Source organism: Phanerochaete carnosa, assembly GCF_000300595.1.
Source record: "Phanerochaete carnosa HHB-10118-sp unplaced genomic scaffold PHACAscaffold_6, whole genome shotgun sequence".
Taxonomy (NCBI): domain Eukaryota; kingdom Fungi; phylum Basidiomycota; class Agaricomycetes; order Polyporales; family Phanerochaetaceae; genus Phanerochaete; species Phanerochaete carnosa.
This window is the reverse complement of record NW_006767633.1, coordinates 3,041,788-3,053,263: the sequence shown is the minus strand read 5'-3', so window position 1 is coordinate 3,053,263 and position 11,476 is coordinate 3,041,788. Positions and strand designations below refer to the sequence as shown.

At 55.6% G+C, this 11,476-nt stretch overlaps 3 protein-coding genes across 3 annotated transcripts; all 3 read left to right on the top strand.

The window, feature by feature from the left end:
- Nucleotides 1-962: 962 nt before the first annotated feature.
- On the top strand, nt 963-2,449 carry PHACADRAFT_210575 (uncharacterized protein; the record flags this gene model as incomplete). The annotated part of the gene is made up of 3 exons (XM_007397411.1): nt 963-1,084; nt 1,871-1,931; nt 1,987-2,449. 3 exons carry the CDS (start codon nt 963-965, stop codon nt 2,263-2,265), a joined length of 462 nt encoding a protein of 153 aa, XP_007397473.1. The 3' UTR covers nt 2,266-2,449.
- A 2,570-nt stretch (nt 2,450-5,019) lies between these two features.
- Nucleotides 5,020-5,684, top strand: PHACADRAFT_258897 (uncharacterized protein). The gene is made up of 3 exons (XM_007397410.1): nt 5,020-5,054; nt 5,106-5,503; nt 5,589-5,684. The coding sequence occupies exon 2, from the start codon at nt 5,251-5,253 to the stop codon at nt 5,473-5,475; it is 225 nt and encodes a 74-aa protein (XP_007397472.1). The 5' UTR covers nt 5,020-5,054; nt 5,106-5,250; the 3' UTR covers nt 5,476-5,503; nt 5,589-5,684.
- Nucleotides 5,685-8,267: 2,583 nt separating this feature from the next.
- PHACADRAFT_258894 (uncharacterized protein) lies at nt 8,268-11,476 on the top strand. Its single transcript, XM_007397409.1, has 10 exons — nt 8,268-8,514; nt 8,574-8,608; nt 8,665-8,962; nt 9,017-9,060; nt 9,116-9,186; nt 9,240-9,837; nt 9,892-10,054; nt 10,108-10,403; nt 10,464-10,614; nt 10,681-11,476. Exons 1-10 carry the CDS (start codon nt 8,463-8,465, stop codon nt 10,722-10,724), a joined length of 1,752 nt encoding a protein of 583 aa, XP_007397471.1. The 5' UTR covers nt 8,268-8,462; the 3' UTR covers nt 10,725-11,476.

The window sequence follows — 11,476 nt, the reverse complement described above, 5'->3', positions numbered from 1 at the left end:
GGCGGCGTGCTACCTCAGGGTCTAGCGCAAATCACTCGGCACAATCTGTTGTCACGCACACCCCGATAGTCGGATAACAACATATTGAATCCCTGCTTGATTGGACGATTCCCGTGGTAGTTGGTGCGTCTTCAGTCAATAATGTCTCTAGCCATGGTATTTGGCAACCGAGGAGCTTGCAGGTCGTGATTGTCGCGCAGGGGGGGTCTTCTGCTTGTCTGCATTCAAAATCAACGTGGCCTGCGTGTTCAATATGACGGTGTTGATGAACCATGGAGCATCATAGTCAGCGTGGAGGTTGCAAACGTTCAATGTGGCAGATAACATGGACGCTCGGACCAAGCAATCCTCTGTTGTACACTCGCGTCAGTTTCTTCGCCAAAATCTCTGCGCCATGGGCCAAATTTATCAATGCGCGCTACATAAGGTTGATCATTATGGGAAATACGAGTAGAGTTTGTTTCTCGCTTCAGGGCAAGCCTGCTGCACCGCCTTCATCCAGTTAACACCGCGGCTATCTAGGGTCTGAGTCTGCTCTGTGAGCGCCATACACTTGCATCTCAAGAGGGAACTGATAATCACGAAGCTCATTTGTTCGTCGTCAGTCCCTCTGGGACCTCATGCATTGCGGGCACGCCTGTGACCAAAGCCACGTAAAACAAACCATCCCTACGTAGTGCGATCTGTATAGAGATGTCGGATGCGGGTTGTGGTAAGTACTCCGTATCGTCCCTCAACTCCTGACTTGAACCGCTGATCCTGACTCTGCACAGCTCATATATGCGGATTTCGAACCTTGATAAATTATGGCAGGCGACAGCTCATATCGCCTAGTGCATTTGAGTTCGTATAGAACTGACATGGGATGCCTATAAGAATAGTGCACGACAGACGGTGCCGGGCCGACCTGCGAATCGACCCGCCCTTGCTATCGGACTTCCCTCCACTCTTCGAAATGCAGGATGGCTCAAGCCTCGCTCGACATCATCGAGGAGCTTACGGAAATGTGCGCCATCCTCTATGTTTTTGGGACATGGCTGAAGCTGGCCGTTGATAAGAACTATCGACTGAACTGCCGTGACTGGTGCGCAACCCCTCTTCTCCCAAGTATAGCCGCATGATTAAGACCTTTTGGTACAAACGCAGCACTGGCGATCTATGAGTACTTGATCACCCTCGACAAGGAGATCGCCACTGTCTGGAAGCGGAAGATGACCGCGACGTCTATGGTACCCATCAGCATCCGCTAGATGATGGTCCTAACTTAACTTACTCAGTGGTTCCCGACAGCTACACAAGTGCGTCCAAACTTGCTTAACCTGCAACCGCAGACTGGCTGATACTCATAGGTTTCGTCACAGAGGTCCTACTTACTCTATTCATGTTTGTGCCAGGTCATTTGTATCCTGGATACACGTGAGTGTGTGCTTTGCACTCATGCTAACAGTGGCTGATTTTAACATATAATAGCCGTAGGTATTCCTCCCTGTGACCGCCCGAACCACGTCTGATGTGAAGACCAGTCCTTGTTGTCACTCGTTGCAGCGTCTTACTTGGCGACCTCTTGGTTCTGGTCATGACGTCGATCAAGATATTCCACCAATAGAAGGAAGTACGCAGATTAAACCTGAAGGAGTCGGTGACAAGCCTTTTCCTTCTCCTCCGCGATGGTAGGTTCTCTTTCTTTTTCTTGCGAAAATCCGCCCGCAATATGCTGACAATGCTGCAGGAACTATGTGCTTCGCGTATGTGCAAATCTGACATATCCGCATCTCCACTTCTCCTAAGGCGTTTTGCAGAGCGCCCCTTGTTGCATACATAATTCAGCTCCTGACGTATGTTCGAACAGACGTGAGTCCCACTTCACTAGGGCGCTTATCGCCGACGCCAGCCAGTACGAAAGTATTGGCGACGCTCTTATGGAGGTTTTCGTTAGCATCTAACTCCTTGGCCCATACACTCATCACCACTCATATACTTTTGCAGCCTCCCATACTTAACAGCCGTTTCATAATAAAACTCGCGGCAGTTTGGCCAGGGGACCGAAGAGAGGGGACCGAAGAGCGGGGCGCTCGCGCGTCGCATTTCTCCGAACCGGCCTTCAACGGCGGGCCCGCGACGCTGCTCGGGAACATCGGAGCGCCACTTAACTATGAGCGGGACAGAGAGAACGAGGAAGAAGTAGACGACTGCTGGGATGGCGAGGACGGCCGTGCGGGACTGGTCCAGAGTGGTATTTCGTCAGAGGGCTCTGTATACTGCTAATCCGGATACTTACGGTCAGCACGCGACCACGGACGTTATGAGAAAACGGTAAGAGCCTATATGTGTCCTCTTCTTTGCGCCACCTAGATAGCAACGTTCAATACATGCGTGGGCGGTAGTCAGACAATAACCCCGCCGGCTTGTCTACTGGCTCGTCGTGTGACCTGACGTACCGCCCGCCAAAGCTGTCAGTTTCCCAGCTTGAGTAACTATACATATTTATTACCGGGAATTGTGTACTGGTGTTAGATATTATTACTAGGTCAAAGCGCCGCGCGCCTGATACCGCTTACAAGAGGCTCAGGATGGCCGTCAAAACTCACTCACTGACTCGTAAGCTGAAGGCGCGCGCTACCAGGACGAGCGCGCGCCGTTGCCATAGCGCCTAGTACCTCTAGCGCTAAGGTGAGTCTGGCAGGTTTATGTGCATGTGCTGGGATCCATTCACCGATTTTGAGACATGATAACCTTTCCCCATTCAAATTGTCCCAAATTTTAGTAATGCAACTTACGATACTATCACTGGTACTTGAAGACATGGGACTCAGTCATGCGATGCTGTAATTTTCGTCCTCAATGGCGGCGAGTGTGCCTGTGACACTGTCCAGCTGTAGCGGCGACAACGGCGGTGGCTTCAGTGATTGTTGGGGCTGAAGACGCCATATTTGGTAGCCTGGAGCTTGGTGGCGAAGCGCCTGTATCTGATGCGGGAATCACCGAGCCCCACGGCGCATCACCGCCGCCTAGAGTCGGGCTTCTCGGCAGAGCTTCGGTGAGCCGTCGCCGTTCGTCACGGTTGTCATCGCCTCAAGTGCTCATCTTCGACGAGCGACGGTAGAAATTGACAGTATCAAACTTATCAAAGGTATGCACTGCGTCTGTGAGCGTGTGCCGCACTATCACTAATTTGAACAGTTGTATTCAGCCGTTGCAGCGTGTCAGCTTCATGACAGCTCAATCTTGGCCTAAACTTATGGCGTTAGTCGCGTACTCGACCGATCCAGGACCTTATTTGCTCCGTTTTGTGCTTTCGAGGAGCTAACAGTTTCTGATTTTCCCCTACGGCCGCCTGATTTGCGCCTCACGGACTAAACCCATTCGCCGGTTTGAATGGTACCCCCATCCCTCGCTTGAACAGATTCACTTCGTACGATTTGCCATGATTTACAGTTATTGTGTCTGACAGATGTCTCGGAGCTTACAGGCTTCCGCTCGATGCATCAAGTTCCAGCATGCGAGAGCTAGTGCCGATGTCCTGGGTTTAGAGGCTCACGTCGTCTTGTCGACTGGGCGGACCATTCGGGTACCGCCGCTTTGTTTTGTCGGTTCGTGCGGTTAATTTGGAGACGGAAGGAAACCAAGAGCGATAGGAAGCAAGGTATGTTCATCTGAGATCCGGGCTCTCAAAGATGGTCACCCGCTCCTTCGCTAGCGTGCACACCAACTACCACCCCAGAAAAAGGAGTGCTACAGGTCTTGCGGCTGGCACGATGCAGCTTTGCGCTTCTTATTTCGTAGATCGCTCCACGTATAACTCAGGGCTTGATACGTAGCTCTATTCATGAAGTGGTGCCGAACGTGCGGCAGCTTTGACTACGTGAGGGAAAGCCGTCTGGCGGCCGGGCTTTTGAGACCAGCTAATGACGTCGACATGACACTTCGTCGCGCTATCAATCCGTTCGGGCAGCGTATGCCGCGCGACGAGCTCAGGGAGCATGGCGCAGCACATTTCACTCAGAGAGCTCCAGCGGCTGTAGAGGAGGCGCTATCGCACGCCCCGCCGTCTTCTCACTACGTACACCTTCGTTGTACGGTAGTTTGCACACCGATAGCCTTTACGCAGATATCTCTCTCGATAATAGAGCCGTCAGAGGTACGGCAAGACATTCCCGTATCTACGGCTTACGATGCCCATGTCTGTGATGAACACACAAGCCGCCCGTATATCAACCACTGTGGGCATCGTATTCTGCGTCCTTCTCCCTCTCACCACCCCGCTCTAAGCACAGCCAGGAGCACCGCCTGTCCTTCCGCCTGCTTGCGCGAGCCTCTGAAACATCTCATGTTCCAACTTCCGACTCCTCGAGCACGCTGCTTCGCCAACAACTCGTCAATGCCATCGCCGTGTCTGTGAGAAGACTGAAGCAGTAGCCAGGGACGCTATATTGCCCTTCGCTTGTCGGTCATAGAACTCGCCCGACGGTGTGGAAGGTTTTCGGGCCTCGCGTCGTGATAGAACCACACCGTCTCCGCGTGGTATCTCAGCTGCGATGCTTGGGTGGACGGAGAATTGTGAGAAGAGAAGGACGTTCAGATGATAGACGGGAATTATGTGAGTATCCTTTGTTTTCAAACGAAGAAGCGACTTGCCCCGATGACCATGGATTGGACCGCTTCGTCCAGACCCCACAGCCCCCCCGTTCCGAGGCGTGCTTCGCTATACACTCTTTGAACACGTCCATCTAGTCCCTGCACCCACACTGTCTTCGGAAGCGTCTGTCCGCAGCCGCTGTAAATGACAGCTGGCTATCGTCTCGACCGTGCCGCAGCATCGTACATGTGGTACCGCAGAGCCTCCGTCCACGGCCTGGGAAAACGACTGTAGATCAAGCCTCCTTGCCGCCTTCTTGCCTCTTGGCAGCTCTCTTCATCTTATGGCCCTCGTCTGCGGTCTGTACCTGAAATATTCAGCCATGCGTCTCGTGAGCAACTCCCCAGTACGAAGCAACCTGCGGCGCAGTCTGAGGCATACAGACGTCACTTTCAATCGCATGCAGAAGAACAAAGGCGTATGTACCCACCTCCTCAGTCGATTTGTTGGCTCACGCTTTCTTGCTAAGGAAGACAGCCTGACTCATCTCATCGAGATCGCCATGAGGCGCGGCATGCGGCAGCTTTCCTGCGGTTCGGACGACACTGTGCCTGTAGCGTCATGCACATTCAGCCGCCCATTTTTGCTGCAAACGCTGTAGCCTGGCCTTCTGGATGACGCCTGCAACGTTCGGCCTCTCGCAATACTTATTACCTGGTACCGTCGGGCTCCATTTGCAGCGTAAGCGCCAAGCTCAGGCTGACGCTCCGGAACACGGTTGCGCGCTGCTCGGTTCCGAGACTGCACGTCGGGCGTCCGCCCTCGCTGGAGGAGCAGGCCTCAGTGCCCACGCCAGCCGTATCGAACCGTGGCACGTCCGACCGCCTCCGGACTTTTGAGCCTATCTGCGATACGACATGAGCGGTTCTGCCACATCATCGTCTGTTAGCTGATGCCTCCAGCGCGCTAGCCCATCACAGATAGGCATCTCGCGCGCAATGTCAGAGCGCACCTCTGTGTAGCCCCCCCCCAGCGGTCAGCGCCTGCACCAGGGCATGAAGCTTGATGGGCAGTGAGCCCGCCCGTGTGCCTGTGTGCGCGCGCTGCGTCCGTCGAGACGGCTGTGGGCACATGTGGACTCGTGTATTCGATCTCTCGTGCTATGTGACCGCGTCCTCGCCTGACAGTATTTGACTAAGCAGCGCTCTGATGATGCATAGCCTGCGCTAGCTGCCAGAGCGACTTGACTTTGGACCATTCTCCGCTCGATCTCGGATCATCTCCGCTTTGTTGTGTGATACGAGCACGAGTTTTCGCGGCCCTCCTTCGGTGCACGCGACTCTAGGTCGCACCGAAGCTTTTTTACGCTAAGCAGCTCGGCGGTCCTGTGGACTTACGCGACGATAGCCGACGCACACGAGCACACTACCAATTCTCGTCGGAAAATAGAATCTTCCGCACATTAATTTTCGAAGTCTGGTAAAAGTTACAGAGAGGGGTCTAAGGGCCCCGCCGGGACCCGACGGGACCCTCACAGACTCCGCCTACGAGCGCAGATCAGTCCTTTCCGTCAGAGCGATTCCACGACAGTGCCAGCGGCGACGAATAGCTAGCGGCGCTCTCTTAGGCTTTCGGACCTTGGCTGCGATACGTTGAAACGCATGGGTAGAGTGCTATGGCGGTGCGTGCGATGGCTTGAGGGCGCCTGCCATGGTCGCGGAGCCCAGAGGGCACCTTTCTCGGCAGACCGCGCCTCTCAGGAGCCCCGCCGCGAAATGCATCCGATTCGGCATCTTGGTTGGAATGCGACTTCGAAATTCTCTTGAATTGCCCCATGGAACAGCCGCCGGTGCGCTCGACGAAGCTCAAAGAACGGAGGGGAGAGCCAAGGTTGCGGGAACGGTGCCAATGCGTCGGGTAATAGCATTTTACCAGGACTGCATTCCCTGCCGCTCAATCCGATGCCGGCGGGAGCAGCGTCGCAGCGGAGGCGCATTGCGGCGGATGTTGGCTCGTAGGTTCCTGTTTTCATCCCCGTCTGAGCGGCACAGGGTTCTGCAAAGTCCTCCTGACGCCTCCTGAGTGGAGTATACGGCGTCGAGACCTGACCAACGTGCAAAATAAAGAGTCATCTAGTTAGATCTCTGTGTAAGAGCCGAGTTCACGAAACCTAGCGTAGACTGGTCGGCGGACTTACGGTGCACAGGGTGGGGGGTTGGAGCGCAGAGAATGTTAGCGAGCAGCTCAAACCTCGACTAGTGCCCCGCGGAGGCATGTGCGTTTTGCACAGACGAAGAACCGGTAGCCATGTGATACAGAGACAACATAGCAACCCGACCCACTTGACAGGACGCCTGATGCTGGGAAGGGGTGCGCACACTATGCATTGTACCACTGCGTAACTTCTGATTTTGCGGGGCATGGAAGGAGTTCAGGTGTATTAGCTTGTCGTACCGTGCAGATCATGACCACAAGAGGTGTCGTAACAAGGCGATGCTTTAGTTTTTTTTTCCAAGTGTAGCAGCAAAGTCTGAGCCGCCGTGCGATCAAAGAGGACGCTCCTGTTCACATGCGTTTCAGTCTTTGTCATCGGCTGCGCCCCACTAACCTCCAGCAGTGCGGGACCGGCAGATCCTGATTCGGTCCCTGAGCCCTGCAGGCGGGGGGCCTTTCTAAAGAACAGCGACCAGTACTGTGCAATCAAGGCCAGGAACGAACAAGACCAATCGAATCGATGACACGCGAGTCAATCTCAAGCGCACAAAGGCCCTGTGCCGAAGCTTTGCCGGAAGGCCAATTGAATGAGAAACGAGGACGTACGAACGCCACGGAGCCGTCTGCGGTCGGAGGATGGTCGAGACGGAGTCACAGCCTCGAGAAGAGCGGACCGTATGGTAGAGCGGGAGTAGCAGGACTCGGGAGGAAAAAAGAAAGAGAGAGTAAAAAAGAAGAATAGGCAGGATCTTGGAAGGACAGGCTGGGTTAGTGACAAGGCTGTACGACGGGTGGCATTAATTGGTTGTGCAGGCGGCGAGAGGGAACAGCCAGGTATGGTTCGGAGGATGGTTAGGTAATCGATCAGTTGATGGGAGTGCCGAGACTGGAGGTGGGTCGATGCTGTGCGCCTTATTTGCATCTTGCGGACCCCTGCAGGGCGTTCGAAAAAGTCAGCACAAGGATCGGTGTCTACATCATGTCCGCAGGCAAGTCCCGGTACGCCTACGGACGACATCCACATGGTCAGTCGGAACGGAGAACTGGTCTGGCGACTCTCCGAGCTTGGGCAGCGTCCGCCAATCTCTGACGAGCATCGCTTTCGGCGAGAGCTGTCAGCGTGAAGCATGCAGACATTCGCCGGTGGCCTGAGGCAGGGCGTGCTCTTCTGTCGGGTTTGTTCGGTGTGCTTGAAGCTGGCTCTGGCTGGGTGGTCTCTCGACTGTGTGGTGTGCAGGCCGAGCTAGTGCCAAGACAGAGATCTGGAGGAGGAATCGATGACTCTGGTAGGGACGGGCTTCATTAGCCGTGGTGAGAGGGGTCCTCCAAGAGGCTCATATGATCCTGATCGGGTCCGGCGTCTGTCGGCTAGGCGCTATGCGAGTCTTTGTCGCAACAGTTCCGTACAGCCGTTCCCCAGATCCATACAAGTACTCATGCCTCCGCAAGCCCTGCCTCCGATCTCCAACTTCTCCTTCTTGTCTACGCTTGGCTCGTCGCCCTGGTCGCTTGCGACATCGTCTCTACACGCCCTGCTCATTCTTGGTAGCGTGTGCCGGGCTAGCACTGCTTTGCCATTCCTTTCCCCTCTCCGCAGTTCCTTCAATTCACAGCGTCGCCGTGGCCGCTTTCACTTTTTCCTTTTGACTATTCTACTACTTCCATATTCGTAATGGCCGAGAAGCGGACGACAGCACCCGGTCCCAGCACCACTCTGCAGAGAGGTACGCTGCTATTTCAAAGCGTCCCCTGACCCGACCGCGTCTGACCGTCCACCCCGCAGGTAAAGCATGTTTAAGATGCAGGAAGCGCAAAATGGTGCGTAGTGAGCTCGCTCTAGTGTCTCGTGACAGGCCCTAACGATGACTCGCCAGAAATGCGACGGCGCAAAGCCCGCTTGTCAACAGTGCGTTAAAGCAAAGAAGGCAGAAGCCTGCGAGTATGACGACGGCAAGGGCAAGACAAGGACACAGCTCATGCGCGAACACATCGCACGTCTGGAGTCCCGTATCAAGGATCTCGAGAGCTCAGACAAGACCTCTCCCCCTGTCACGCTCTTTGACCCCCATGCCGTCTCACCATATCTCTCGGAGTCGTCTTCATCTTCGAGTCACGATTCACCAGGCCCATTCAGCCTTTCCGCATCCACTTCCCCGGTCCCTTTCCCACTTGGTACGTTAGTTGCAAGACTGTGGCTTGATTGATGATTCTGATGAGGCGCTGCAGATGCGGACACCTCGTCATGGGAAGACCAGTGGGAAAGTTTGAATGTTAGTCTCGGCTCGCCCTGGTACTGTTTCATCGCTAACAGACTGCAAATTGCAGGGATTCGCCTCGAGTCAGATCGCAGATGCACTCACTCCTGATGAACCTCCCCTTGAGCTCGCACAGATGCTGTGGGTGACCACGCCTTCCGCTTATGGATATCCAGCTGACGCTTTTCCCGCAGTCTGGAAATCTTCCTTCCACACCGCCATCAATGTGGCCTTGATGTCCATGTCGGACGTCTGCGGGAGTCGTTGAATCGTCCTCCGTCCGAGCGGCGGCATCCTGTGTTGATGAACGCCATCTATCTCTGGGCTTGTTACATGTCCCGCCCCGGCAACCTTAGCGACCACGAGTCGCTTTATCTCTCGCGTGCTCTCGCTGCTCTTTCCGACGCCATTGCGAACCCGTCGAAAGTCATCGACCTCATCCAAGCGCAGTGCATCCTGTCTATGTACTTCCTGTCCAACGGCCGCCTCCTCGAGGGCAGCTACCATGCCAGCGCAGCTGCGTCACTCGTGATCCAGTGGGGTCTCCACCAGATCGGCACGGCGGATGTCACGCCCAGCGGCGTGCTTGCGGAGTGGGACACGTCCTTCCGCCTCGACCCGCCCGCGGACGCCATCGAGCAGGGTGAGCGCATCCTGACGTTCTGGCAGGTGTACAACCTCGACCGCTGCTGGTCCGTCGTGCTCCAGCGCCCGTCGATCATCCCCGACAGCAAGCACCCGCGCACGGCGATCATGGCCCCGTGGCCGCAGCGCCTGGAGGATTACGAGGCGGTAGGTCCCGACCAGCTGCTCTCCGCGGAACCGCGTCTCACGTGCTGCCACCAGGGCGAACTCGATCTCGGCAACGGTTCGCCGGTCATCACATCGTTCTTCATGCACCAGGCGCAGGCGACCCCTCTGGTCGGTGGATTCAGTTCTGCAGCACTGCGTGCCAAGGCGTCGGCGCTGTTCGAGGGCTCTCAGAAGCTGTCGTCGAGTTGGAACCCGAGTACGCTCCTGTCTTTGTCTTGGCCCCCGTCACCCGTGCTGATCCGCCTGCAGGACTCCCGTCTTCGACCAACTTCAGCGAAAACTTCCGAGCCTTTGACAGCACCATCTCGCGCTTCGTCTCGACGCTGCTGCCGGTGCACCAGCTGGCGACCATGATGCCAGAAGACAAGTACACGCTCTTCCTCGTGCACAGTCTCGCGCACGCGTCGATGGTGCGCCTCCACCAGCCGTTCGTCGCGGACGACCAGCTGTCCCGAGAGAAGGCTCTGCGAGCGGCACGATCCCTTGTCCTCGTCGTCAAGCACGTCACTGAGGCCGACTTCGACTACCTGGACCCGATGATCGGAGTATGTGGTCTCGCCCGTTGCTCACCGGTGCCGCTGCTCATTTGACTTACTCATGTTTAGCACTGCTGGATGACTGCCTCGCGCGTGCTCGCGTTCGAGCTAGCACAGATGCAGGCGTCCTGGCCACCGCTGAACTCCACCGACCTCCGGAGCGAACTCGCGACTGTCGTCTACGCGCTTACGAAGCTCGGGGCGCGGTTCCCCCTCCTCGGTCAGCACGCCGTCCCTCGTCCCCCGCTGAGCGCCCTCTGAAACTGACGCGCCGCTTCGAATGCAGGGTACGAGGTGGCCAAGATGCAGAAGATGCTTGACACGGCCTGAGGCGCCGCAGCTCCCCTGCTCCCCTGGCGCGTGCGCTCACACACCACGCGAGGAAACGATTTACACGCAAACGCACACAACACGACATATTGATGCTCGTGACGACACTCGCACGCTCATGGGCTGAGTCATCGCGGCGCGACGTGGCTCTTACTTCTCTCCGGGTCAGCGGGCCCTGACATCTCCTGGTACGACATGACGGCTACCCTCTCATGCACGTTAAGCACGACCATTACGTTCATTTTCTTATTTTGGATCTGTACTCTCCCCTTCGTTTTCCCCCGAGCACGGACTCATCTACCTTCACCTCCCTTTGCCGGGTGCACGTTGGTTTGGACGACGGACCTTTTTCTTACAGACTTTGACAGACTTTCTCCCTTCTCCCTAGTCGTTCTGCCTCCTTCCGCAGAGTTTTCCCTTCGCTTTCGCTTTCGGACTGCATGGTTACGGACCCTGGGACACTTGACACGATCGGACTCACGTCTTCTATTCTCGGACACTGTTGCATTAATCAGCACGTTACTCTCCTGCATTTTGCTTTCCTTACACGTACGCCCACGCACACTTTACTCAATCTCGGACAATTCGCATTGTAGTCTAGAAACTTACTCATAGACACTCACCGTACTTATAGCTATATTCTCCACTATTCTCATACAGTACCACTGTGACTTTTTTTCTTGCGGGCAACCCTTTTGCTTTTCGGTTGGCACACCTGTTGCGCGGGGCCGTTGGCTGCTTCTTTGTCGTTC

Bases quoted from the DNA above. Each gene is read 5' to 3' on its own strand.
- PHACADRAFT_258897 (XM_007397410.1), top strand. From the start codon at position 5,251: ATGACGCCTGCAACGTTCGGCCTCTCGCAATACTTATTACCTGGTACC.
- PHACADRAFT_258894 (XM_007397409.1), top strand. From the start codon at position 8,463: ATGGCCGAGAAGCGGACGACAGCACCCGGTCCCAGCACCACTCTGCAG. The intron at 8,515-8,573 runs GTACGCTGCTAT...TCCACCCCGCAG, and splicing joins CAGCACCACTCTGCAGAGAG to GTAAAGCATGTTTAAGATGC. The intron at 10,055-10,107 runs GTACGCTCCTGT...ATCCGCCTGCAG, and splicing joins GTCGTCGAGTTGGAACCCGA to GACTCCCGTCTTCGACCAAC.